General features: G+C 39.4%; 1 protein-coding gene across 1 annotated transcript; it reads left to right on the plus strand.

Annotated features, from left to right (window-relative positions):
* The first annotated feature begins 2,749 nt into the window (after positions 1-2,749).
* Positions 2,750-26,492, plus strand: LOC110989999 (latrophilin Cirl-like). The gene is made up of 4 exons (XM_022254748.2): positions 2,750-3,092; positions 13,468-13,553; positions 16,253-16,486; positions 24,218-26,492. Exons 2-4 carry the CDS (start codon positions 13,526-13,528, stop codon positions 24,520-24,522), a joined length of 567 nt encoding a protein of 188 aa, XP_022110440.2. The 5' UTR covers positions 2,750-3,092; positions 13,468-13,525; the 3' UTR covers positions 24,523-26,492.
* Positions 26,493-26,715: the final 223 nt, after the last annotated feature.

Here is a 26,715-nt window from a genome sequence, read left to right on the forward strand (position 1 = left end):
CACCCAATTTAGTGATTTATTTCCGTGATGTGGACCGGTAATTCTGAATTCATGCAACATATTCTTCAAAATTAAGAAACGGAAGCCGCTTTGTACAGAGCGAGCTATTTTTTTATTCTCTGTTAACCTGACGTGGTTACAAAGAGTGACTTGTTGTCAATAATTGTTTGCAAAATAATTACTGGTATCCTCATTGTGATGGGGCATTTATAACTTTGCATTTCTGTTAAATATTTTTGCCGTTCATAAAAAAAAAACTGTTTTTGTTTCATTTCTTAAAGTTTTCGACCTTGACATTTTTTAGATTTTCTCCCAGCTTGGAATTTCTAAACTGATAAAATTAGACTGACACACGCGATTATCCCTCCTGAAACGATATTGTCCACGGGGAAAAGAATTATAATAATTTATACCGGTTTGTACGGTCGAATTTACTTAGCACAGATATGATTCATTAGTGGTACAGACAATAAAAACGCTGGCGTAATAAATTATAATCACACAGACAACATCTGTTGCCACCTCGTCGCCGTATCGCGAGCACCTGTTGCTGGATATAATAATGAGAGCTCTTCTATTCGGTAGGGGGGTGATATCCCAGAGGGACGATTTATTTACATTATATTAATTGAATCAGCTCTAGTCACGTGTTCTTTAACATCCATGCCAGGGAATTAATACTGTCTGGGTGTTTCACTTTATCGAGACAGAAAAGGTTGTGGGAATGGAACGGATATGGTCCTGCGTTATACGGATGGCATTCTGCCAGCCCGCTTAAGATGAATGTATGACTGTGTGCTGTCCCAATGATTCGATGAATACAAATGGAATGCTCTCGGTATTTGGAGCTCTATTTTGTTTGGAATCGTAAGTTTCATGAGATGTAATGTAAAACAGCTTGATTACTAATAAGCTTTGCTATTATTCATGGCGATAGATTTTGACATAAATTTGATAAGGTTTGATAACTGCACAACTTCTCAGTTAAGATGTCAAATTTGCCACTTATGCTTGTCAGAATAGTCTGAATTTGTTGCAATTTAAAAAAAAAAATGGAAATTCGTCTGCAGTTGCGTACATGAGTTTTGGGTTGAGGGGAAAATCTACATTTAGTTTCAAAGCACTTTTCCACACCCCAATATGACGATATCCTTTAAGTATTGCCAGAAATTTGTCTCTACTGCCCACCTCATACACTGTGCCGTCTATGCCATTTGAAGAAGGCTTGGCTTAAGGTTTTTTATGTTGCATTAATTTACAACCTAAAAGCTTAAACATTCCATTGTTGTGTGGGGCGGTCTGTATTTTGGACAAGATCGAACATCCACATTGCCAACATTGATTTGCCAAAGATCAACAATAAAACATACACAGTTCGCCATTTATTTTGCAAGTGCGACGTAAAAACGACGCAAAAGCTACCAACACATCAATAATCATTGATGCTGTCCAACAACCAACGCTGTTACACGTATGTACGAAAGAAGGCTCGAAATTTGATTTTTATCAAATGTAAAACTGCTATCACTGCATGAATATTTGAGACGGGGCTTGTCGTCTGGGATTAATCTGGATTCTGGACACGATCAAACACCCACACGGCCGATATTAACTTGGCAAAAATTAACCAATCACTTCCATCCATCGTTTGCCATGACATACCGTACGTAAATTTAGTGAACGTTTAAGTTTAGTGCAGTCCACTTTCCAGATACTTGATTTTTTTTCTATAACGATTTGAGTACCATGCCCATGACCAACAGCACCTGGATCTTATCTTGCTTGAAGTGCGTATGGATGGGACTTCTATAATGGTGTTGGAATGGGCTCAAAGCTGTTTTTCTATAAAACAGCATGAACAGATAGGGCAATTTCGCACGAACTGGAAAAATCACGATTGTAAAGTCTTTTTACAAAGCTCTGAAAATTCCCCTTAGATTATTGATAGCAAAAACGATTTAATGGGATCTCCTGAATTTAAAGGACTGAACAAAAGCAGAAAAGCCAGAGAGAAAATTATCAAAATAGTCCCCTGTATGTTTTCAATGGCCCGTTCACAATTTTTGCCGCCAAGGCCTTCTGTGCGCATGCGTTCGTAATGAGTTAATAAGCGAAAAGGTTTAATGAGGTACGCTGCTGGATGATGTAGATAACTTTAGCACAAGACACCTCTAATGTCTAGTTAATGTAGAATTAACACACAGCAAACGTGGCACATCGATTACAGTTCAGACGTGTGTTCTATCTCGGTATAAATATTCAGCTGGAGATATATAAAGAAAACACTACGGTGTGTATTAATTAAATGTAAAGGGCGATATTTCTTCGAGTAGATTCATACGGATTATCAGTTACCAAGTATCATTAGATTTACTTGTCCAGAGGCAAATAAATCAGAGAAAACTTGTTTTCCGTAGAAGTGCTCTTTAAATTCCATTTTCGTAAAGACTTGATCGAGAGAGGAACTCGTGCTTTATTCGAAAATTCAAAGACCGTGTTTGACTTGTCTGAGAAGCATCGTTCATCGTTGATGTCAAGAGTGGTGCAAGTTGGATATTGTAAAGATTCAGGGCTGAAATATCTCAGCTTGACGATGCAGCATCCACATACGTTCACGTCGCGATATCAAGTCCCGAGCACCGTTCACATGGCATAGGTTGGTTGATATGGCGAAGGTCAAACGTTCATATGGCCTAGTGTGATATCAAAATGTCGTCACCAGCCTCCCATAGTTAGATTTCCAACAAACAGACCGCTGGGTCACGTGACATGAGGAGTCGAGTTGACTTAGAGTTTCTTTCCTCGCCTTCCACCTCTGCGGTCCGGGTTCGATTCTTTGCTCGTCTATACTATTTTTGATAAATCGTACTGCTCTGAGCTGGACTTTCTCAACTTCTTCTGTGAGTGTCTGCATATGTGGATTCCATATACTGCTGCAATGATTTAATTTTGATCGAACCATCCTATAGGCAGTGGCTTTGGTCGTTTCATTGCAAAGTCTCAAATTTCTTCTCAGGAGGCCAAGGATCTTATTTGCTCCAGACGTTACATGGTGGATGCTTGTGGACACTGAAAAGTCCACGTTAAGATATGTATGTTGATTCACTTCTTTTAGAGTAGTATCTCTCATTCATAATTGGTGAGTGATTGGATTCTGTTGTATGAGTCATGTGCATCCTAAAATATTTTGAAGCATTGAATCTCATTTACCAAGATTTCTCCCTCTAACATAGTGAGTATATGTCTTGTTGCGAGGCGACACTGTCATTTTCTGAAGATGCTTCCCTATACAGAATGTAGTTATCTGCAAACGGGAGAGGTCATTTATATGCATGAGGAATAGTATCGGACCTAAAACTGTTTGAAGTTTGAAGATTGTCAGCATTAAAATCGACGGTTTGGTGAGGCATAGTGAGAAAATAACCAATCCAATCTTTTATGTTGTTTCTGATATTAAGATGATGTAACCTGGTTAGTAGGCGTTGATGGGGGTACCCTATCCAAGGCTCTATTAAAATCCATTAAAATGTGGTCGACGTGGCTTCTCTTATTAAGAATCCTGACGAGATCTTCAGTTAAGGCTGCTAGTTTTTTTTTTAGAAAAACCGTATTGACAGTCATCAAATATGTGTTGTTGGTCAATATGAGCCATAATATGGCAGTGTATTTTATGCTCAAGTAACTTGCTGGATATACAAGTTAGGGAAACGGGACGATAGTTGGCCTAGCTATCGCCCAGTGACAACTTCCCACTATCTATTGACTTAAAATATGTTGTGAGGTATGGGAGCAATCACGTCTGCACACTCCTTTAAAACTTTAGCAAGCATGCTGTCTGGCACAGGTGCCTTGTTGGCGTTCAGGTTTTGGAGTAATTCCATGACTTCATATGTTGTCCCAGTCAGGGAAGGTAAGTCTGGAACTGAGCTTTGGCCAATTCCAGGAAAGCTGAGCAGGTCTTCCTTAGTGAAAATAAAAAAACCCTGCTCATTTAGAGAATCAGTGTTTTCATGTCAACAAGAGATAGTGTGTCCAGCAACATTCAAGGCAGAAATTCCAAACACCTCTTGTCTCTACACCTTGATGAGATTCTAGAAGGGCTGGGTAGTGTGGCGGGCATTCCCGGGCCTACCCTAAGTTGTTAGTGGCAGAGTATATCTTCCCAACTTAAGGTTCTTCCCTAGACGAGAGACCACACAGAGCGACCTAGGTTAAGCGTGCTGGTCCGTTTTGAAGGAAATATACCGCAGATTGTGACTTGAGGGTCAATTAGTCCCTGTTAAACGTACACAATGAACCTGTCAAGAAAGTATCCTTGGCAAGAGAATCGTTGGTGCAGGAGATACAATTTATTCAACAATAATCAACAAAAGCAATGTACAGTAAAGTGATTGAAAGGGTTGTTTTGTTACGTGGGTTCTCTACTTCAATTGGAGTAAGCGCTAACTAACCCAGGGCCGCAGCAGCAACACTCAAATGCATCATTTATGCACGGTACGCTATGCGTCAAAAGTGGACAACACAATTTTCTGCTTGTAGATTTTTGGGATTTTGGACTTTGCCTAAAGCATTTTCAAAAACGCAATTTTCCGCTAGGAAAAAATTGGATTTTACTTTAACAACTCTCGTGGTGCGTCAAAAGTGGACAACTAAGAACTTCAAACTCTCACCGGCAAAATATTTGTCATGCTCTAAAAGTGGACAGCACCATTTTCTCATTTTCTGCTAGTAGATTTTCGGGTTTTGGGAATATGCATAAAGCAATTTCAAAAACTCACTTTTCTGCCAGCAAAAATTGGGAATTTACTTAAAGAAGTCTTCGTAGCACGTCAACAGTGGAAACTAAAAAAATAACTTCAAATTTCCACCAGCAAATTTTATTCGATGCTCCCAAAGAAGACAACCCTATTTTCTCCTTTTCTGCAAGTAGATTTTAAGTTTTTTGAAGTATCGTGGAACCAGCGCACACCACCTGGACCAATCAGGCAGGAATTTCGCAGCCAGTACTCTGCGACTTCCGGCATAACCACGGAAGCAGGGGGGAGATCCGCACCGGAACCAGCATACACACGCCCACTGACAAAGAGTGTACGTAACGGAGGGCCGGCCAATGGGCTGGCGTTACACTTTGCGCGGTTCGGGAGGCCTATTCTGGCAAGATTCAAGTTGGGTTCTGTACGTAAATTATACAATAGAAGTGTCTTTTACCATTTCAAACCTAAAGTAGACATTCGGTTAAGTAATCATTCTACTGATGAGCCGAGATGCCGTTTTTGGTAAACGGCACTTAAATCACATTTTGCTATCATGGGATTGATACTCACTATAGGTCACGGCATTGTTGTCGATTTTGAAAAAACGTTTGGTTTTAAAGTAAGCAGATGTAAGTTCAGCTGAGCTGGTGAGCTAAGGTTACTTAGCCTAAAATGAACTGAAACTTGAAAAAAAGAAAGAAAGAAAAGTCTTCCTATCACAAAAAATGGAAATTGTACGTATCAAAATCTGGATTGGCGTTTTGGAGCCGTGTGCATATTATTTGCGCTAACACGTCAGACTTACGCATAAAGAGTATAGTATAGAAACACAGGAAGTGGTAGGATGCAATAAATAAGGGTCTGGGTATCTGAAAAAAAAAAGAAAACTTGAATCGAAACAAATATTTCTATAACAAAATTATAATAATAAATAATTCGGAAAAGGAGACCCCCCAACGAAATTTGCATCAGTTTATCAACCAGATGCTTTCGCCCATGCCTCACATTTTAGGCATTTTTAATATGCTCTTTCCCAATAGCCATTGATTTGTGATCATTAAAGCAGAACGAAATAATGCTGTTGTGTTAATTGATATTTAATTAAGTTCAATAAAAAGTGCGTTGGGCACGTCATGAAGCCTTGCATTAAAGGCAAGGCGAATGTGAGTATTTGAACACCAGTTGAGTTGCTAATAGTTGTACCTGACACGTGGGCAATATAAAAACAACATGACCTTTTTACCTCAGCTTCGAAGAGCCATACCTCAGTATAGGCCTACATTTCCCTTGTTTTGGGAATTTTGCCACATGCAACGTTTAAAGACAAGAAACGCCTATAAACAGGTGCTGCCTATGAAATATGGGTTAATTGTATGATTTTAAAAAGTCCTATAACGAGCACTGTGTTGTTTATGCAGTTTTAAGGCTTGGAGTTTCCATGTTGAATTAATTTAAAGCCTACCCACTGAAAAGCCTAAACATTTATTTGTCTTGTGAGGGCGCTCTGTGTTTTTCACAACATTGAACATCCACATGGCCTACATTGATGACATTAATTTGGCCAACAGTAACCATTCACTTTGTACCAGCCATCGTTCTTCATGACATCACCAAAGTAATCGAGTATAGTAAACCTTGAAGTTAAATACAGTCTACGTTCAAGAGGCTGAGAGTTTCCATAATATTTTAAGCATTTTAATATTTTAAGTACTGTGTCTATGTAGGGTCCAACATTACACTAAACAACCTGAGTAAAAGGGATCATTATCTTCCTTTCTGATGTCGTGTGTATATTCAGTCAATGCAAGAGCTATTTGCATAATGCCATGCCATCGAGATTGCAAGCTTTAATGCCAGATCTCTTACTTGGAAGACTTCACAACTGAGAGTTTCCATAATATTTTAAGCATTTTGATATTTTAAGTACTGTGTCTATGTAGGGTCCAACATTACCCTAAACAACCTGAGTAAAAGGGATCATTATCTTCCTTTCTGATGTCTTGTGTATATTCAGTCAATGCAAGAGCTATTTGCATAATACCATACCATCGAGATTGCAAGCTTTAATGCCAGATCTCTTACTTGGATGACTTCACAACTGAGAGTTTCCATAATATTTTAAGCATTTTGACATTTTAAGTACTGTGTCTATGTAGGGTCCAACATTACACTAAACAACCTGAGTAAAAGGGATCATTATCTTCCTTTCTGATGTCGTGTGTATATTCAGTCAATGCAAGAGCGATTTGCATAATACCATGCCATCCAGGTTGCAAGCATAACGCCAGATCTCTTACTTGGGTGACTTCACAACTGAGTAACACTAATAATTTGATGGCACTCCGTTGCACTTACTATCCATACTTCGTTTTCGGTAGTTTTCCAAATAGAATTCTCAAAGCAGATGTATGAAGGAGACACTACAGCGTGTATTTATTAATGTAAAGGGCAATGTTCCTTTCACTGGAGGCGTACGGAATATCAATTCCCAAACATTGATAGATTAACATGTTCAGAGGCAGCTCAACTAGTACATCTTTCCTTGAACAGGTTGGTAAGCACAGTACCAAACGAATAGATGAGTCCCTATAAAAACAGTATTTCAATTAAGTTCCATATTCCACATTTCAATTAAGTTCCATATTCTTACAAACGTGATCGAGCGAGGACACAGTTTATTCAAAAAGCGAAAACCGTCGATGGCATGTCGAAGAAACAGCATTCATCGTTGATATCAAGGATCGTACAAGTTGGACGATAAATATTTTGAAGATTCAATGCTGAAATATCTCAGCTTGACTGTGCAGCACCCATATCGAGCACTGTTCATTTTTTGTATATGGCCAAGTTTGGATGTTTTTATCTGCCTTTTGACGCGTTAACCTAATATATTTGGTAACTAATATTCTGTACGAATCTAGTGATTCCTAATGAGGAATATCGCCATTTACATTAAATAAATACACTTTGTAGTGTTTTCTTTATACATCTTCTGCTGAATATTTCAGGAAGTCTACTCAAAAAACTATCGGAAAGAAGTGTATTTATTTATTTTTTTGAACAGCGGAATGGCTGCACTTACAATTAAGTCATTATTTTTACCCGTGTTTCTTGATTGTGAAGTCAACTAAGTAAGGTAACCATTATTCACATTGCCAAAGACTAAAGTTTAAGTTGCGATATCAAGCACCGTGCACAGTTTACGCGCCACAGGTTGGTTGAATATGGTTGAACGTTCATATGGCAAAGGTTAACATCAAAATGTCGTCCGCTGCTAACACAGATGTTCAATAAATAGACCTTTAGGTCACGTGACCTGAAGTAGGTATCAAATGACAACCAAAAAATGGCGACCCCTATAGCAAACTGTGTTATAAGTGTCACCAAAATTATGCAAACATCCGGATCTGTGCTCAAACAATACTGATATGCCGAGGAAATCAGCTGTGCTGTACAAAAATAGGTTTTATTTTTGGTAAACAGCGCGTATTTAAATCACACTTTGCATTTATGGGAACGATACCAACTTTAGGTCAAGTGACGCAACCGGCACGATCGGTCTATTGTAAAATCGCAGTTCTCGAAAGACGGCGTCAAAAACAGGAAACCCAAACCCCTGAAGTGTTTTGTCCAGCTTGACGTTTTGTATTTGCTCATCTATATATTTATTGTCTTTTAAGGTTGTAAGGCGGTGATTGCATATTTGTCAGAAATTTTGGCCTTTTGGTCGTTTATGTATGCATCCACATAAAAATTCAAGCTTTAAAGATACCTCACAGTCGGCATTTCTGTTTAAAGTACTTCCGAACTTATTTTTCTGGGTAATATTGGGATTAGATATTATTCCTCGTCACATTATTCCCACGTATATTGGCATTGTTGTGGATTTAGAATAAATGTTAGTTCGAAGTAAGCTGAGCTAGTAAGCTTAGTTTACTGGGCCTATACTGAACTCAAACTTGAACAGAAAAAAAGTCTTCCCATCACAAAACCCGGACATTTCAAGTAAAAAAAATGACGTATTGGAGCTTACACATGTGCATATTATTTGCACTGACACGTCAGAGGTATAGGAAGTATGGGGACCTCGAGAAGTAGTAGGATGCAATAAATAAGGGTCTGTGTATCTAAAAAAAATGAAAACTAAAGTCAAGACAAATGCTTCTGCAGCTAAATTCAGCCATAATATTATTATCATGAATCGTTGACCTCTAGGCTCAATATTACGGGAAAATACAACCTCTAGCAAATTCTGCATCAGCTTATCAACCCGATGCTTTCGCCCATGCCTCATGTTTTATGCACATTTAATATTTTCTTTCCCATTAACCATTGTTTTCACTGAAACAGAAGGAAATAATGCCATTGTGTCAACAAAAGCAATATGAAGCCTTCCATCAAAGGCAAGGCCAATGTGAATAAATATTTAAACACCAGTTGAGCTGCTCATAGTTGTGGTTCCTGAAGCAATGTAACAGAGAAGTATTATGACCCTTTTACCTCGGTGTCCTTTTAGGAGCAATACCTCAGTGTGTATATTCCCCCTTTCTGGAAAATTCGTCAGATGGAACTTAAAAAAGACAAGAATTACAACATGGAGAGGCAGACAGAGTAATTTTTTTTATTTGAATAATATTCATTATCCATTTAGTGTTTTATTAGCAGGAAATAGGGCTGTTTAGGAGAATATTTTTTTGCAGCCAAGGGAAAAGTGATTTAACTACAGTAGTTAATTTTTTCCATATTACTCAGTTGCCCTTCTCCATTCGGGATCAGGCAGGGCCCACGATACACGAAGGGTAAATCTCTCACAAGAGAATATACCAGCATCGATGAATAACGAATCTGTCTCCCGTGCCACAAAACTGGCCTTATTGTCCGTTGCACTCATCCACCTCCTGTATAATACGTCTAAGCCTGATTTCGCGGCCATGCATAATAATGATAAAGACAGTGCCGATGCAATTCTAGTTGGTGCGTTCTGTATAATCAATGACAACGTCAAACTGTCAATATGGTGTGCAAAGTTAACATTTATTCCGCGTATACAGATATGCCCATTCTCATTAGATATTTCTATTAGGAAAAGATATATCTCTATTCCTAAAAGAGATATCTCTATTCCTAAAAGAGATATCTCTATCCCTAAAAGAGGTATCTCTATTGTACGTCCTGTTTTAATAGAGATATTTCTATTATATTTCCGGTCCCACACACAGGCTCAACGAGAAGGTCATTGTCAAGTAACGCACAAAGTTTCACTGAGGCAGGGGGCATGTCACGTTTCCTAAGGTAAACAACTACGGGAGTACAAGTACTAAGACATGATTCAAAGCCTTTCAAGATAGTAGATTTTTCAACACAAAACGTCGAAGGCGACCTGCCGACCTCGGAAGCAGAAACTTAACAGAGATATCTCTATTCCGGGAATAAATGTCAACTTTGCACGCCAAAGTCTAACGAATTCAATGTTACTTCTACTCTTCACACAAAAATTGGACGGGATAGCATTTCATCCATGATTATTTCAAGTCGTCCTAACCAATGCAGTGCCTCATCATCATAAGGCTGAAACTCTTGCATCTCAGCTGATAAGATACGAACTTATCGCTTGTGTTCTTCATTGCTTACCTCAGTGAACCTAGACGGAACAGAACGAAATGTATGCAGTCCTGGGCTTTGAATACACGCTGGAGTCCATTGCGGCTTTTAATTAATTTCAGTTAATTAATTAATCAATTTAATTAATTAAATTATGGAACACTCCTCATTTTGTCAGATACAGATGATGGAAACACCTGGCCATATACCTTGAAATTGGGACTGACCGCCCATTATTTTTAACATTACAAAACACCATTGGCAATTATACTACACACATATACTAGACATAGCTTTAGTTACAGAGGAAATTATCATTCTTTACAGTTTAGTTGATGCACCCATATCCAACATATCCAACTCTGCCATTTAGCCAATGTACCTTTAAACGTGTGAGCGGCACAAAACCATTATTAACCACAATCATTTGAAATACTGGTATTTATCTCGATCACGTGTCTCAGAGCATAGAGGAAGGACACGGAAGGAGTTGCAACTCTAGCACTTGAAAGTGTTCACTGATTGTCGCCGCCGAGTCAGACGAATAAGAGAAAAAATTAAAAATGAAAGGCCCGAGTTCTGCCTGCATCTTAGCCGGACAAGGGCCATCATGAATAAAGTTCTTTATGTTAAAAATCTGTTCCATTATCCATGCATCACTTTTCAAAGACTTGGTGCGAATCTGGCAACAATTGGCCGACAAAATGTTGACTACAACTGGAAGCTAAGTTCCTAAGGAGCAAATGCGGTATCTGATTCAAACAAAAAAAAAAATTTGTAAAGAACGGGGCTACTTATTCCCAAATAACTCCAGAAGAAAGCAGTAATTCATTACGGGCAATGACTGCACTTGTACATTTAGGCTACATGTCGTAATACAAGCAGCTGCCCAAGCACGTTATAAGATCATGTCAATCACCAACAAACGCATGAATATTCAATTTCTTATATCTCAATACACAAAGATTTAAGGATTAAGATTATTAGCGAATAATTACAGCGGCAATTATTTAGTACAAAGGGATTTCGTGGTTGTGAAACAGATGGTGAGTAGCAAGCACTAATTGCGCTCAAGCATGCCAGAAAGCAAGAAGTTAAAAACTCCTGTGTCCTTCCTCTATGCCCATAGCAATTCGAGGATCGGAAATGCCTCAGAGAACAATCCTGTTGGATCGTTGTAAGACATGATCAATTGATCTGAGCAAAAGGTGGAATGTGAGTGAACTTCTAAGATCTAAAATTCAAACAATTCTGCCGTTTTCTGGCCTGACAAAAGTGAGGGTGTAACTCAGCACAAGCCGAACGAAACTGCATGCATAAAACATATTGAAGAAAAAATACCATCAGTAGTAGGTCATTTGTACTTATCAAATTGACAGTTTGCCCCTTGGAGTACTTAGATAATTACGACAGAGAGGCCCCTAAATGCAAGGCTAAGAGTAAGTGGGTGAGCCGGGTAAGTCAGGAGCTTTTTACTGATTGCTGACCTACCAAACCATGTCAGGGCTGCACATTGTTTTTTCAAAGTGGTGCCTCGCCTACTGTCCTGCAGTTGTCATGACAAGATTGGAAATACTAAAAGCTGCAAGGGGGCGCGTCAAACGTCGACGCACAGTGGACCTTAGTGCGAGGGCAAGCTCTATTATTATGCATATAGTATAGGCATTTTTGCGTGTAGACTTGCATTAATGGGACAATGCAAGTTTTAGTAGGAGATATTTTCTTAAACTGTCTAGACAAGTTGGAAGTGGGGGAAAACTGGAACATCTCTGTTTATCTAAATAAAAGAAATGTACTTTTTGAACCGTCATTGAAGACAGTTTTGAAGAAAAATGTTCTTTCTCTGTTGGTATCTGCAGATGTCGTTTTGATTAAATCCAAATTAAGGGGAATCTAACATCGAGGTTCTCCGATATATCATCAAACTTTTGCTGATTTGTATTGGTGAAGGAGGGAAAATAAAATATATGAAAAATATCGCCTGTCTCTAATTATATCCAATACAATGCGGGGGGCATGACGGGGGGTGCGGGTACGAGCCCCTCCCACTCGAGACCTGTGCCCCACAATTTCTCACCGGAGTGTAAATCTTACCCAATGCTACTGAATGGAAGGGGGGATCTTAAATTACACACGAAACTGCAAAACAATATTTATAGAAGTGATTCAAATCATTTAATTTCTGTACAAACACGTTCGTCAGTTCTCGAACACGGTAAAATTCGTATGACTTTTGTCTATTCCTGAAAACGCGTGTTATTTTGCTATAACGTATGCCAGGTTCAATATTGTTTCCTTTGTTTACATTTTCCGTGTGAAATTCGCCTCTTCATGAAAAATGCAAACGAGTTTGCTTATGAATATGCCCTTTATTGATACATCTACGGAAGACAAATTAACCTCTTTTTAATAATGCAAAATGTGGTATAGTTGAAATTTGCCCCAGGTAGATCATCGTCATTTGGCTGATAACATTAGATTTGGCAAATAATGATTACAACAAGCTGTTGGCATCGCATAGTCTAGTTGATTTTGCCCCCAAACAGATATTTGAAAAAAAAAAAGAAAGAAAAATCATGATTTTGGGCCGAAGTGTCTCTTTGTAAAAACATTGACGATTTATTACAAAAGTTAATTACTAAATGTGGAAAGAGAGACACTAAATACACACGGGCAACTACCAAATACACCTCAAAGTAGTTTTAACTTCGCTTGTTAAATGATGTTTTTGGATATTGAGATTAAACATACAGGTAAACCCTCAAGTTCACATTACACAGTACTGTAACACAATGATACACCATGATAATAGCCAGGTGATCAAAAGGATGCTAATATCAAACATCAGGAACTGATTGCAGTATGGCAAGCGCATGTAATTCGATACCGTAGTCTGCCTTTTGAGAACTAGCACTGTAGAATATGAAATGTTTTCACAATGCAACCAAATATAATGAAACGCCTTATTTGCCGCTGTTCTCAGAGGAAATTGATATTTCCAATAGCTATGACATACTGCTTTGTCGAATTGACGGTGACGTCATTGCTGCAGCGGTGTCTTGGAGAGGCGATTCATTAGACTGATTGTGTGCGCAATTATTATTGGTATCAGACAGAACCTCGTTACTTGGTAACGGACCACAACACGATGCTCCACTCAGCCTGGCGAGATGAAGTGTTTTTGTCTCCTACTCTCAGGTAATTTCAGTTTTGTTGCTGTTTTATTTTTGTTTGTATCTTGGTGTTCTTGCTTGTTTTTGGTTTTGTTTTGTGTTTGTCTTCATCAAATCTTATAATTGTTGGTATGGCGGGGGTAATGCTTTTCCTATGAACAAAACATTTTAACTTTGCACAATTCTCAATTAAATGGACAATTTTTTTTTTGCCCTCGATCGTAGGTTAACAGGTTTTCTCTTGGGCATTTTACCTAGTATAAATATCTGCTCAAATCGAAATAAAAATTAAAGGAAAAAAATGATCCATCGATGTTGTCATTTAAAAAAATATCACATCAAGGAACATTGGCGAAAGCAGCAAAACATTTTCAGAATTCAAAAAGAACTACAGATTACAGCAGTTGTAGGCAACTCAGAAATATCAAGCTAAGAATTGTCTAATTAGAAGACCCTTGGCTGCTCAACAGATGGTGTCAACATTCAAATAATTCGTCATCATTTTCCCGGGGAGACAAATTTGTTTTCAGATATGTAATATAGATGAAAATATTTTGCACCTAGCAAGCGCCCTGGCAAAACATATACACTGTTACAAATTGCGTTGTCAAATGCGATTTTCTCGAATCCAAGCTTTACTCCCAAGCGAGATTTTTGTCTCTTCATGGGTTAAATCGGTGAAATCTAGTTCAAGAGCAGAATAAGACAATGTGGTAAGGGACAAGTGCTCCTAAAGGTGTTTTATACGAGCACAACACGGGCTCTCTTAACTGAGTTCAACCACATGACATTTGTATATCGTCATAAATTCATTTCAAGACCTGTGAAAACCGCTGAAATTTGCAGTATTTCCATGAATTTCTATTCAAACAGGTTCTTACGGGATGGGCCATGTAGAGTTAAATGTTAATTTTCAACCGTCTTTTAAACAGTAAATTGGATTAAACCCTCTTTTATGCCATTAGATCAACAAAACTTGGCGTTTTCTGTGTAATTTTTCAGTTTTTGCCTTGGCTCTTGCAAAAGTTAATCGAACTTGGTCAATGAGGAGAGCAGTCAAATCTTGGCAAAAATGTGACGTCATAGGACCGACTCGACTTTCCCGACCGGAATGCATAGTTCCGGCAAGAAAGCTGATCGGTCCAAGCAAGCGATTCGCAGTGCACGGTGAAAAAAATTGTCGGAATGGAACACTAACTTTGACAAAGTATACAGGCTAGCCTATACCCATGGACAATAAACTACCCCCAAAATCACTGAAACACACAACAAAACAACCAAACTGGCGAAACAGATAAAATACAAGGAAGGCAATCTAGCTTTTCCGGTAGGCAGAGAGCTCTAAAGACAAATCCTAACCCGACATCAACCTGTGTCGCGTCACCTGGTTTCGAGCATGTTTCACTTTAAAACATGATTTATCAAACATCAGCGAATACAGCTATTGAATAGGCAATAGTAGGTAGGACAATTACCTCTTTTCAGAAAGACACGTTTTTATAATGATGCAGGCAAACTCACTACCAGTCAGTGTTTTTCCAAGGATGGATTTGAGCCGGGGGCGACCGAGCTTGCCATCCTTGGAAATAGTCGTTCGCGGTTCCCGCTGCTACATCTGACTCGAACTAGCCAGCTAACACCGGCAAAGCTCAGTGGTCGAGTGGTTATGCGGTCTGCACTAGTAAGCAGGAGGTCGTTGGTTCGAGTCCCACCCGAGAGCGCTTTTCGGTTTTCTCACAAGCCTTCGGGTCAATCACTGAGTATACAGTGTTGTAATACACGTTGGGCAGGGAAAAATCCTAATTAGTCAGTGTGTTGTCAATCCTCCGGGTCGCCGCCATGCCCGTGGCCAACAGCCCCGAGTTGCAAAATCTCTTTCTGAGTGTATTCTGGTCTCGAACTCATAAGGCAATATTTCTTGTGCCTCATCTGCTCCTTAAATGAGTAAGACGAACATGACGAATGATCGCTTTCATCACCGGAAAAAGCATCAACGCGGGAATTATCGTAGCTTGATTCTAACATGATGACACACACACTTACGGTACGGCATTACGTACATGTAGATGTCGACTCATCGTTGCGTAACAGTAAACAGTCGCCGGATGAAGCACTCTGACCTATGACGTCAAGATTCTTGGGAATTTCTTCAGAAAACTTTCGGTACGGCTGTTGTTTAGCTTTTGCTCCGAGAAGGGAGTGAAATAGGGTCATGAAAACTATAATTTTTGACATTTTTCCGCGCATTTTGAAATTATGCAGATGTGTTTTCTTGATTTACGTATGTTTGTTTTATGTGTTGATGCGTGTTTTACAAGAAATCTTCCCAGCACGGCCCATCACTTTTAAGCTTGGCCATGAGCCGGGCTGAGTGTTCAGTCCAAACCACAAGGATTCCTGGGTGGCCCCATTCAAGCCTGCAAACAAACCCTGATATCCCTGAATACAGACCTTCCGCCTGCCGTAGCTGTTACTTATCAATTAAAACTGTCTTGACGACAAAACCATAGCTGTTTAAGAACGTGGGATACAAAATCAGGGGTGCTAGGCTGGCTGAGGGGTGAGTGGGAGTGCAGAATAAAACTTACAGTGCAAAAGTGTCGATCAGATTCTTTGTGTGATCTTATTACATCCCCTGATAAAGTTAAACGACGTCGCTTTCCTATTCCAAGATCTAGCCTTTCCCTCCGTAACATAACTACTGTTCCACACAATGTCATACAGGTGTTTTGATGGCCACAGCGTCGTGCAACATCTGTTACACGACCAGTGAGCCTGATGCAAACGGTCACATGCGCTGGGCGTTGCCGTATCCTAACCCTTGCCAGTGCCACGAGATACGCCCCGGCCATGTCATCGTACGAGAGCCCCAGCTACCGTTCCAGCCCAGGCATCTCAGCTCTCTCGTGATTAGTGGTGACAGGGATGAGATTCGCCGTTCTCTCAATCTTGAAGCACGTGAGTATACCTGCTTCATTTCTTAGGTGTCCAATATTTGTGTTCAGTGTTTGCCTATCATGCACACTTCATCCGTTTGGATTTTCATTTTCATTGGTAACACTACAGGCTTTTTAATTCTTTTTTCTGGATAGAAATAATGCTTTACTCATGTACCCAGCTAACACACAACATGCAAATGTCTATGAACCAAAGCATAAATAATATCGTTATTTTCCCGACCTACACATCTTATATAAATAGTTACGATTACGTGAATAAATCCAATTCCATGCAATTTGGTAACGAATATCTCTTTTTCGCCTTCCAAGGGCTGACCAAGATCCAAACCTTTGGGTACCAAATGTCGTTGACTATAAAGGCCACGTTACGTAGTAGTGCGGTCCATTTAATCGCGCGGTATAAGTTGTTTCGCTGCGCGATAAGAGTTCTCACTGCTCAGGGAAGCCTGATTTCCATGTAAAAGTTGTTTGTAATGCAGATGGTCCGCAAGACGTGAAAACGCAGAAACGAACGGAAGAGATGTATATGGCGTCATACACCCAAAACTTAAACAAAAAAGCGTCGAAAATCCGTGATTTGTTACGGAAAGCACTCTTTTAGATTGATTGTGCCGCCTCAAGATGCCAAACCTGTACTTCAGTTTCATGCATTTCATTGATGGTCAGCTAATACTTGATCATAAGGGTAAAATATTTAAGCATTAAGAAGAAAATTGGCAAACTTCGTGGAACTAAGAGAGAGAGACATCATTGCCCGCCAGTCATGCCAGCATGCGTGTTTGTATGGGGATATCACCGCTATTCAACGCAGGAAGACGGCAAACTAAGCTAAACCTGGCTGAACTTTGCCGATTGTTTGCCGGCTGGTTTGTGCTTGTGTTGTCGGCGACACCTCTGTCTGACATGTTTCTCCTAAGTCCGCGTTGCAGTTTGTGGCTTGTTGCGTATTTTGTGTGTTTCTTACGTCGATGTGAAGTAACTACGCAATATGAGTTGTTTCACTGCTGACTAAGAGTTGTTTCAATGCGCTATAAGAGTTCTTTTACCGATCAATAATAGTTGTTTCACTGTGCGATAAGAGGTGCATGACCGCTCAGTAAGAATCATTTCATTGTGCACTATCGACCTGGCTGGGGTCTTTACAAAGAGCTTTAATTTATCTCTCAAACAACGTAGGGTGCCTTCTTGTTTTAAGGAATCCAAGTAGAAATCTATTCTTTACTTGAAAGATCACAGGCCAGTTGTACTCTCATCGATTTCAGTGACATTTTTGAGAGATTTGTACTGAAGTTTTGAAATCAATTCTTCCGTCTGACTTGGACCATTGTCAGTTCGCTTACAGAAGTAATTGCAGTGTATAAAAGATATTATTTGTCTTTGTTTAGACGAAACCTAAGCAAGAAGCAAGTATGGCCGGCCCATTGTGTAAAAAAAATCGAACGCTTCTGACCAGTTCAAGGTCAAACTGCGCCAAAATAGGTGAAATATGATTGTGGGCTTTTTTTAGTTCCCAATAGTCCAGGGGTACTTTACATGCACAAATTAACGACCGAAAAATCTTTATCACGGGCAATATTCCGATTGATTTACTAAAAATTATAACATTTCTAATGTGAGTAATAAAACTTGACGCCTAATTTAACTTACTGACATGGTCACTATGCAAAAGATAACGACATGGAAATTGGCTTGGATGTTGTTTACAAACTATATTTTATGAAAATAAGATTCATAACCCCTCCACTATAGAATTAAAGTCTGAAAAAGCTCTAAATGCCAAGTAAAATTTGTTTAAATATGCATTATTTTTTTCACACGCAATATATATATATATTCTCGCTTTAGCTCTTATATTTTCCAAAAGCCTTAACCTTCAGGAACAATTTAAAGAAAGACTGGTTGCGACTTTTGAAGATATACTATTTTAAAGTGCTACGCAAGATGCTCCGACGCGCCTGTTTGGACTCAACCGCATGTAATAACGTATGCGTGTGACAGGTTGCATTTCCCTCGAGGCTTCTACCACTACAGCAAAAAACCAACACGCTCTGTAGACACGGTCATCTTTCATTTGTTTGTAGTCGTTATTAGGTAGACAGAAAACTATATACATGTTAACAACAACGATTAGACAAAGCGTTTTGTATACATTTCTAGCTCATCAATACCTGTTTAAACTCGAGCACTCATTTAAGTTCCAAACTGCCCATGATCATTAACGTATTGTTGACCCCAAAACACTTGTAACGGCTGCGTAGTGGGGCATGGTAAAAACATGGGGTGTCTGTTTAAATCAAATATATTTGAAGTCCCCAACTGTCAGTGATTCTTGATGTGTGTGATCCAGGGACAAGGTTGCAGGTCCTTGAATTAACCGATTCGAAGCCAAACCCCCTGAAAGCCCGGTAGTTAATTGCACGTTGTCACTAGTTGAGTATAAAGGCAATATCGGGACCAAGTTAATTTCATTTCATTATTTCATGAGTTCAGCATGGCATCCATACCTAGAAAGCTGTTAACTGAAGCTATCAGGTCTTCAGGGGATCTGTCCAACACCGAAGTCTCATTTGGGAGATGCATGCTTTTTTCCTTTGAATATCACGGTATCTAGCAATTGGACATTCAGATCAAATCAACCATCTACAGTTTTCTGTATAGATTGAAGGGAAAATTGATAGCTTGTAGCCGCAACATATCTCAGTTCGAGAGGAAAATGGAGAGTGGTTACAAGCAGAGGTGTTGTTCCCACTGGAAGTTGATCATTGGCTCTCTAAAGTGAAAGAAGTCTCTAGGTCTGATGAGGGAGCATTGGGTTCAGGAGCAGGTCGACCCAGCAAGGATTGGACTTCACTTTCCAAGCGATCAAAACAACGGAGGGCCCAAACACTGCTGCAGGAAAGTGAGCACCGGGAGCTTCTTTTTGCAGCTTCTCAAGGAGCTTATGGGAGGAACCCAAACTTGAGATATGATCTTCAATTTACCATTCAGAGTCCGTCAAAACCTGCAAAGATAAGAAACATAATTTCCTCACCCCCACCTGCACCTGAGAAGTTTACTCCTGACGAGACACTTGCCCTTTTAATTGAAACCGGTTTGACAAAGTCTGCGTATCAAACCTTGAGAACAGCTGGCAAAGAGAAAAAGGCAGATGTCTATCCGCCTTACAATGCTGTTCGGGTAGCAAAACAGAAGTGTTACCAAAAAAATATAAATGTGAGCGAAGAGTAGGCCAAAGTGTCTCTACAAAGTCTTCTAGACCATACAGCCCGTCGTAGATTGGAACAACGACAGAACAATGTTCACGAACTAAATGAGAAGGTACCAAAAGATTAACGTCCCCTCTTTCTTGACGTAATTTGCAAATGGGGTTTTGATGGCTCATCGGGTCAAAGTGAGTACAAACAAAGATTCACAACCACAGAACAGTTTGATGATTCGAGTTGGTTTTGCACCACACTTATACCATTGCAACTGAAATACAGGGAACAAGTGATATAGGAAAACCCTGTTCCTTCATCTACGCGCTTTTGTCGGCCAATCCATTTACAATACAAAAAAAAAAGAAACATGGGAGCTATCCCAGGAATAACATCAGAACAAAGAGACGGAAATCTAGCAACTTCAACCTATTGCAGTTGATCTTAACATCCAAGTAGAAGGCGAATTAGCTAGAAAGGAGACCGTCTACGTTAAGTACAATCTTCACTTCACCGTGGTTGACCAAAGAGTCATCAATGCAATTACTAAAACTTCTTCAACCACACCTAAGGACTTCAATAATATTCACCATCTTCCACAACCCGTCTTAGACAGATACAAATTTGGACTCTGCCCACGACACAAACGGATTCGTTGCTTTGAAATGATGCTTCACATCGCATATAGACTTTCCTTCCAAAAGTGGAGGATACAGTCAGATGAGGACAGATCAGTCATGGCAGAGAGAAAGAAAAAGATTCAGGAACTTTTTAGATCAGCACATGGGTTGAAAGTTGACTAACCGAAGCCAGGATATGGAACTTCAAATGACGGAAATACTGCACGCAGAGCTTTCAACACTGAAACAAAATTCTCTAACATCTGCGGTCTTGACGAGAATCAAGTTCGTAGATTTCACGTAATTCTGACCGCTTTATCCTCAGGACTTCCCAGAGACCCCGACAAATTTGGACCCTACTGTTTGGATACTGCCAAAAAAAAAAAAAAAATGAAAAAAAAAATGAAGTTGTGCATTGAAATGTATCCTTGGTTTAAAATGCCAGTCAGTTTCCATGTCTTACTGATCCACTGAGCATAAATAATTTCATCTTCAATTCTACCGATTGGCATGATGAGCGAAGAAGCCCAAGAAACTCGGAACAAAGATAACAAGCTCTTTCGGTTGAGGTACGCAAGAAAAACGTCAAGGACACACACAATGAGTGACTTTTTCACAGACTTATGATAACCGGTGACATTGTAATCAGCAGCAAGTCTGTGTGCAACAGGAAAAAGAGAACACCCGTTCCCCCAGAAGTCCGAGAGATGACAAAGGAGCCCGAACTTGTCATTCTTGTAGAAGGAGAATCCTCACCTACTCCAACCCACAACCCAAGTGATTCTTCAGAGAGTGATTCGTCATAACGTAAGTTATTACAAACTATAGCAGCCTTCTGTGCAGGTAAGTTTTCTCATCCTTTAAATCACCTGTACCATAAATAACAATACAAGAAATGCTTCGTTTCCACTGATGACATAAAGTGAACATGCATAATTCTGCTTTCTAATGATATTGCCAAAACTATATTTTGTTTTGATGCCCTTAGAATATAAGTGTTAATTTGAACTACTAAATAACAAACACAAACAGGCAGAAATGAGTTACACCGCAAAATGAATGATTGCTGGTTAATTCTTATGTTTACGTAGAATTAATTTTCTTTATTTTTTATGGTTTCATACCTTGACAAAACAAATCTTTTGTAGATTTGGTCATAGTTGAATAACGTTTGTTAATTTGTTCAGTTCTGACTGTTTTCATTTTGAAAACAACGATCGGGTAGTAATAAAAAATCAAAATAAAAATCATAATGGTTAAAAAATATTATGATCAATTGCTTCAAATAAGATAATAAACCATTGACATACATTTGTATAACAATTGAAATACCTAAAAACGTAATCAAAGAAGTCATTTCCAAATTCTCGTCAAAAACACAATACAAGACGCACGCATATTTTAACCAATAAAAATTCAGCATCTAAATGACGTCACAGCGTTTTGGAATTATGTCTATTGTCTTTCTCGGGTCATAAAACCCCCAGTACCTTCATATTAGCACAGATAAATACGCCAAACAAGTTTGGCGCAGTTTGACCTTGAGCTGGCCCACTGTGCAGCGATGCGACAAGAACGACTCACGGACGGTGATGGATATTTGGCCGTCAGCACTAATCACTTATGTATTCAAACGTCTTAGCGCTTCCCACGTCCACTGTCTGATCAGGTTATTTGTACATCAAACATACCCTCAGGTTCAACAACTTCGAACCCTCCGTCCCATTAATATTTTGGTATATGACTGACGTCCGCAGAAGGGACGCAGCTGGGCAGATGGCCTATACACACGATAATACTGAAAATATTTTTACCCCAAATTCCACAAACAGTAAACATCCACCACTAAAGCTTTAAACAGTTTAACTTTGATAATTCTCAACTTGAGTGCCCGCTGCAAACCCCAGAACCTATTTTTAACAGGCAGCAATCACCGACCCCATCTCCGACTGATGGTATGTGTGTGTGTTTTTTTTTTAATTAAATCGTGAATGGGCCGGCCATACGAGCTTGGCAAACTTAAGGGGGGGGGCGAGTTGGCCAAGGGGACTTGTCGGTCAGGGGACGAGGGGGTCAGGGGGCGAGTTGGTAAGGGGCAGCTGGTTAGGGGCAAGTCGGCCAGGGGGCGAGTTGACCTACAATCTATAATGAGTATTAGTGCATTTATTTTTTTTTTTTTTATATCTATTTTGTGATTGGAGAGATAGTGTACTCCTTTTTATCTTTTGGTTTTTTTTACCTTTAAGAGCTCAGGGAACAAGCAAACTACCGATGTAAACTTTTTATTTTTTTTTCACTGTGCCATGGGGTTGTTTCACTTTTCGATAAGAGTTGTTTCATTGCTGGGTAAAAAATGTTTTACGGGTCAATAAGAGTTGTTTCACTGCGCGATAAGATTTGCTTCACTACGCGATAAGAGTTGTTTTCAGGGGCAAAAAGAGGTGTTTCATCAATCAATAATAGTTTTACAACTCGATACAGGTTACCTCACAGCACATTAAGTATTGTTACGCAGCGCAGTGTGTGTTATTACGCAGCAAGGTCAAGCGTTCCGGATGAAAGGCTCTTCGGGTGTTCCCTCACAGCTGGTGGCAATTTCAATGTTGCGTGCTTTTAAAGTTGACACAAAAAAGGGCTTTTGCAGCATATTTACTAGCATATTAGTTGGTGGAAATCGAAAAATCCCCTTACTTAAAAGAGACATATCGTGTCAAAATTGACTTGTACTTCCGAAAATATGAAATACGTGACAATCAGTGTTACTCAGCGTACTTCTGCGGTAGTCTTTAACTTAAGTTTAAGCACCAACCAACCAACTAGCCAACCAACCAACCAACCGCCCAGCCAGCCAGATGGGCAGCCTGACAGACAGACAGACAGACAGACAGACAGACAGACAGACAGACAGACAGACAGACAGACAGACAGACAGACAGACAGACAGACAAACAGGCAATTAAAAGAACGAAAAGTGGCCATGTGCCTTTTACCTGTCAAACAAGTAGGAAAATGGATAGAATGCTTTGACGACAATCGTGAATTCAACTTTTCTGCTTTTGTGATACAAGAAAAGCAGATTTTACATAGGTGGCCGAAAAGTGGCCATCTGCTTTTCTGTCCTCAATGGGCTGTGAATGGGGCCATGAAACCGTAGGCTACGACCATTTCTGTTCTTTGGGAGTGAAGATCGACGTACAGAAACCAATGCTTAACATTGTTTTCTGCGGAAAATCCCCATACGGCAGTATCAGTGACACGTGAGGCAGAGAAAGGAAATACTGTTTTACAGCTATCATCCAATAGACACATGCTTGGGCAATGAATTAAAGGAAAACATGTGAATCTTTCATTATAAAAGATAGGCTGGACTGTAATTATTGGTTTATACGTCTTCAATCCCCAGGAAAGGAAATGGTCGTAACCGGAGGTTTAAGACCCTGTTCACGGCTCTTGGAAATCAGAAAAGCAGACGGCCACATTTCGCCCGCTATAGGAGTAACCACTATTTTTTTAGTTTCCTTTTCACGCAACCATTGGTGTCTCTCTGAAACTAAGGCTGCATTTTGGGACACGTTTGTTGGAAGGAAGAAAAGCAAAGTGCAGCCACATGTAACATTTCTCTCACATTGTTTTATTTCAATGATATATTCATTTCATTTATTTATGTTTTGGGGGCTGCATCCTTCCTTTGCCACTTTTGAACATATTTAACAAGCATTCCTCTGAATATGCATTTATTCTGGCAATTTTGGTAAACGTTAACTGTTTTTATTTCTCCTGTCGCCACCATTCTTCTTTTTGTTGTGGCTATCATTGCCGTTTTTTTCATTGCCATTGTTATCAATTTACCTGACATCACCATTCTTCCCTGAGCACTCATTTCAACCTTTTGTTCTTATTATTTCAACGCAGCGTTGCTGAAGACACTGGTATGCGAAAACAATAAGTTCTCTATTAAGTGTGGCAAAGAGGAAACCATTGACGTGAAGTGGGCCCTCTACGGTCGCGAAACTGGCACCAGTGACTGTCATATCAACAAACCAAACCCTGGCGGAAACGCAACTGCTTCACTGTTAACAGTAAAGGACAAATGCCAAGCAAGAAACAAGTGTGAATTAATAGCCAACAATGCCCTCTTCGGAGATCCCCTCCCTAATGTTGGCAAATACCTGGTTGTTCACCACACGTGCATCTGCGCAACAGTTTGCGTTCAGTGATACGTGTTCAGAAGTACAAGTGACGCGATAAGTATGATCACTAATTATTATATCTGCGAAAGTTTGTTCGCATACAGATCTAGAATGCATGTGACCGTGAAGAAGCAATGGATATTGGATCCAGAACATAGAGATTTTGCGTCTTGAAGCTCATGACGGAAGCAAACTGGCGCCATTTTGAAACATTGAAGTATATTTTCTCTAAAAGTCCGTTTTGACGAGATATCTTGTCGATGATTTCACGAAGTGACAAGACAAGAAACTCCCTATCGTGGAAACAGACATCCAAGAAAAAGGAGTTTTAAATATGATACTTTTCACCTTACATTTTCGACCTCTTTTGTCTTACACACCGGGTAATTTTTTTTGCAAAGTCATGCAAAGTATAGTTTTAAAAATGCTTGTCAGCACGAATTTCTACATTTGTTGTTTTAATTAAATAGTAGTTCATCAATAAATGTTCTTTACACTTCCTAAGATTGTAAAATTTGGAGGTCTTACCTTTTCCCCTGTTGCAACAACTTTTTGTCCCTTTGTTTGATTATACGCGTACAAAAAAGTTACATTCAGTATTGTTCTCACGCAGCACACACTCGCATCTTGACTGCTCCAGAGCTGTGTATTTATTTTTGCCCTGGGACCAAGGAGGGTTTTGTCACTTCGTGGGACTCAAATTCCAAGACACCAAGTTTTTTATGTTTGTTTATGATAATTAAGAAAGTAAACAACATTCGGCTCTAATACTGTGTCAAAGTGTTCCTTGAATCGAACCATGAAACTCCAAATCGGAAAAGATAGATTTTTCCAGGTTTTTGTCACATAGTAAAATAATCGACGATATGTTTAGAGATTTGTTCGTTTAAATAGATACATGTTTTCTAAAGTGTATGTTTCAACAAGCGTTTTCATTTTTGAGAAAGGAAAATATATAATTTTATCAGTGTTTTACAAATTTCACAGAGGTGTTGTGGAAATTGAGGGCGGTTCGTGTGAGTGTTGGTTGGTAGGCAGGTCTATAAGGCTTGCAGTGCATACGGTTTGAGTCTATACACTGTATCAAGAACTCCTGAGGTGATGCACTTTGCACTTGGAAAAAATAGTGAAAAAGGAACTTTGGATAAATGTAATTTGGACTAGATGCATCTGTTAACGATTTTTCTGGAACAAAAACGTACCTCTCACTTTGAAAAACAGGGAACTTTGGAAATTGTACTTCCTAGACCAAGTAGTCTTTTGTAATCGTGTAATCGTAATTGCTATATACAAGTTTTCAAATTGGACTTAGGTCCTAGATTTTAAGTGTTTTAAGACTATAGGTCCGCATCAAAGCCTTCACCATGTTTGTAGTTGTCTGGTGTTATGACATGGATAGATTTTCCTCCAAAAAGTAGCAAGGGGAACAAGATAAAATTCACTGAAAAGACTCTTAGCGAAATGCGATTACAATATCTATTTCCCGATTAACCGAGAATACACCCTCCCACCAATTTTTAATATTTGTTTTCGGGGTGGGATGGGCTGGGGTGTGGGGCTGATGTGCACTTTGTAAGCATACAAAATTTGTTGACTAAATTGATTGGAATTAATTTCTGTCATTGTAATATGATTTATGTTTGGAACCAGCTTATTGAAGGGATTTTCTTCGCACAAAAACTTTGCAAATTCAAATACACCCCAAGAGAGAGAAGATTTTACAAAATATGACAAAAGGGTTCGCTGTTGTACAAAATAAATGTCACTGTAACCGTTAGAAAGAACACAACTTGCCTTTGTTATTCATTTTAATTGATATCCCAATTATTTTGCTCCGTTCCAACCATACCTTTTCTAACTTAGTCATTATTAGTACTCTAGCCTAACAAAGCCCAAATTTGTCCCATTTTAACAAATGACTTTAAAATTCTGTCGGCTTGTTGAATTGGTACAGCTTTACTTGAGCAGTTTACGATTTGGCCCTGAATTAAGCAACACCGTCTCCGTCTTTCACCTTGGTCACTTCTTTGTACATGGACGTATTTTCTTTAATGGGGTCTTCTGAAGAAGCACCACTAATAACGAGAGACTCAGTCAAGAATGCTATCTGTCTTCATATTTTTGTTCTTCTCGGTCCAAGCGACCGAAAAGAACAAACTCTCTGCACAGAACCTTGCAGAACTTGTTGCAGAACCTTTCTCCACATCTGTGGTCTTTGCC

The sequence above is a fragment of the Acanthaster planci genome, linkage group LG21, assembly GCF_054643075.1.
Source record: "Acanthaster planci isolate LZ-2023a linkage group LG21, COTS_SCS, whole genome shotgun sequence".
NCBI classification, from domain to species: Eukaryota; Metazoa; Echinodermata; class Asteroidea; order Valvatida; family Acanthasteridae; genus Acanthaster; species Acanthaster planci.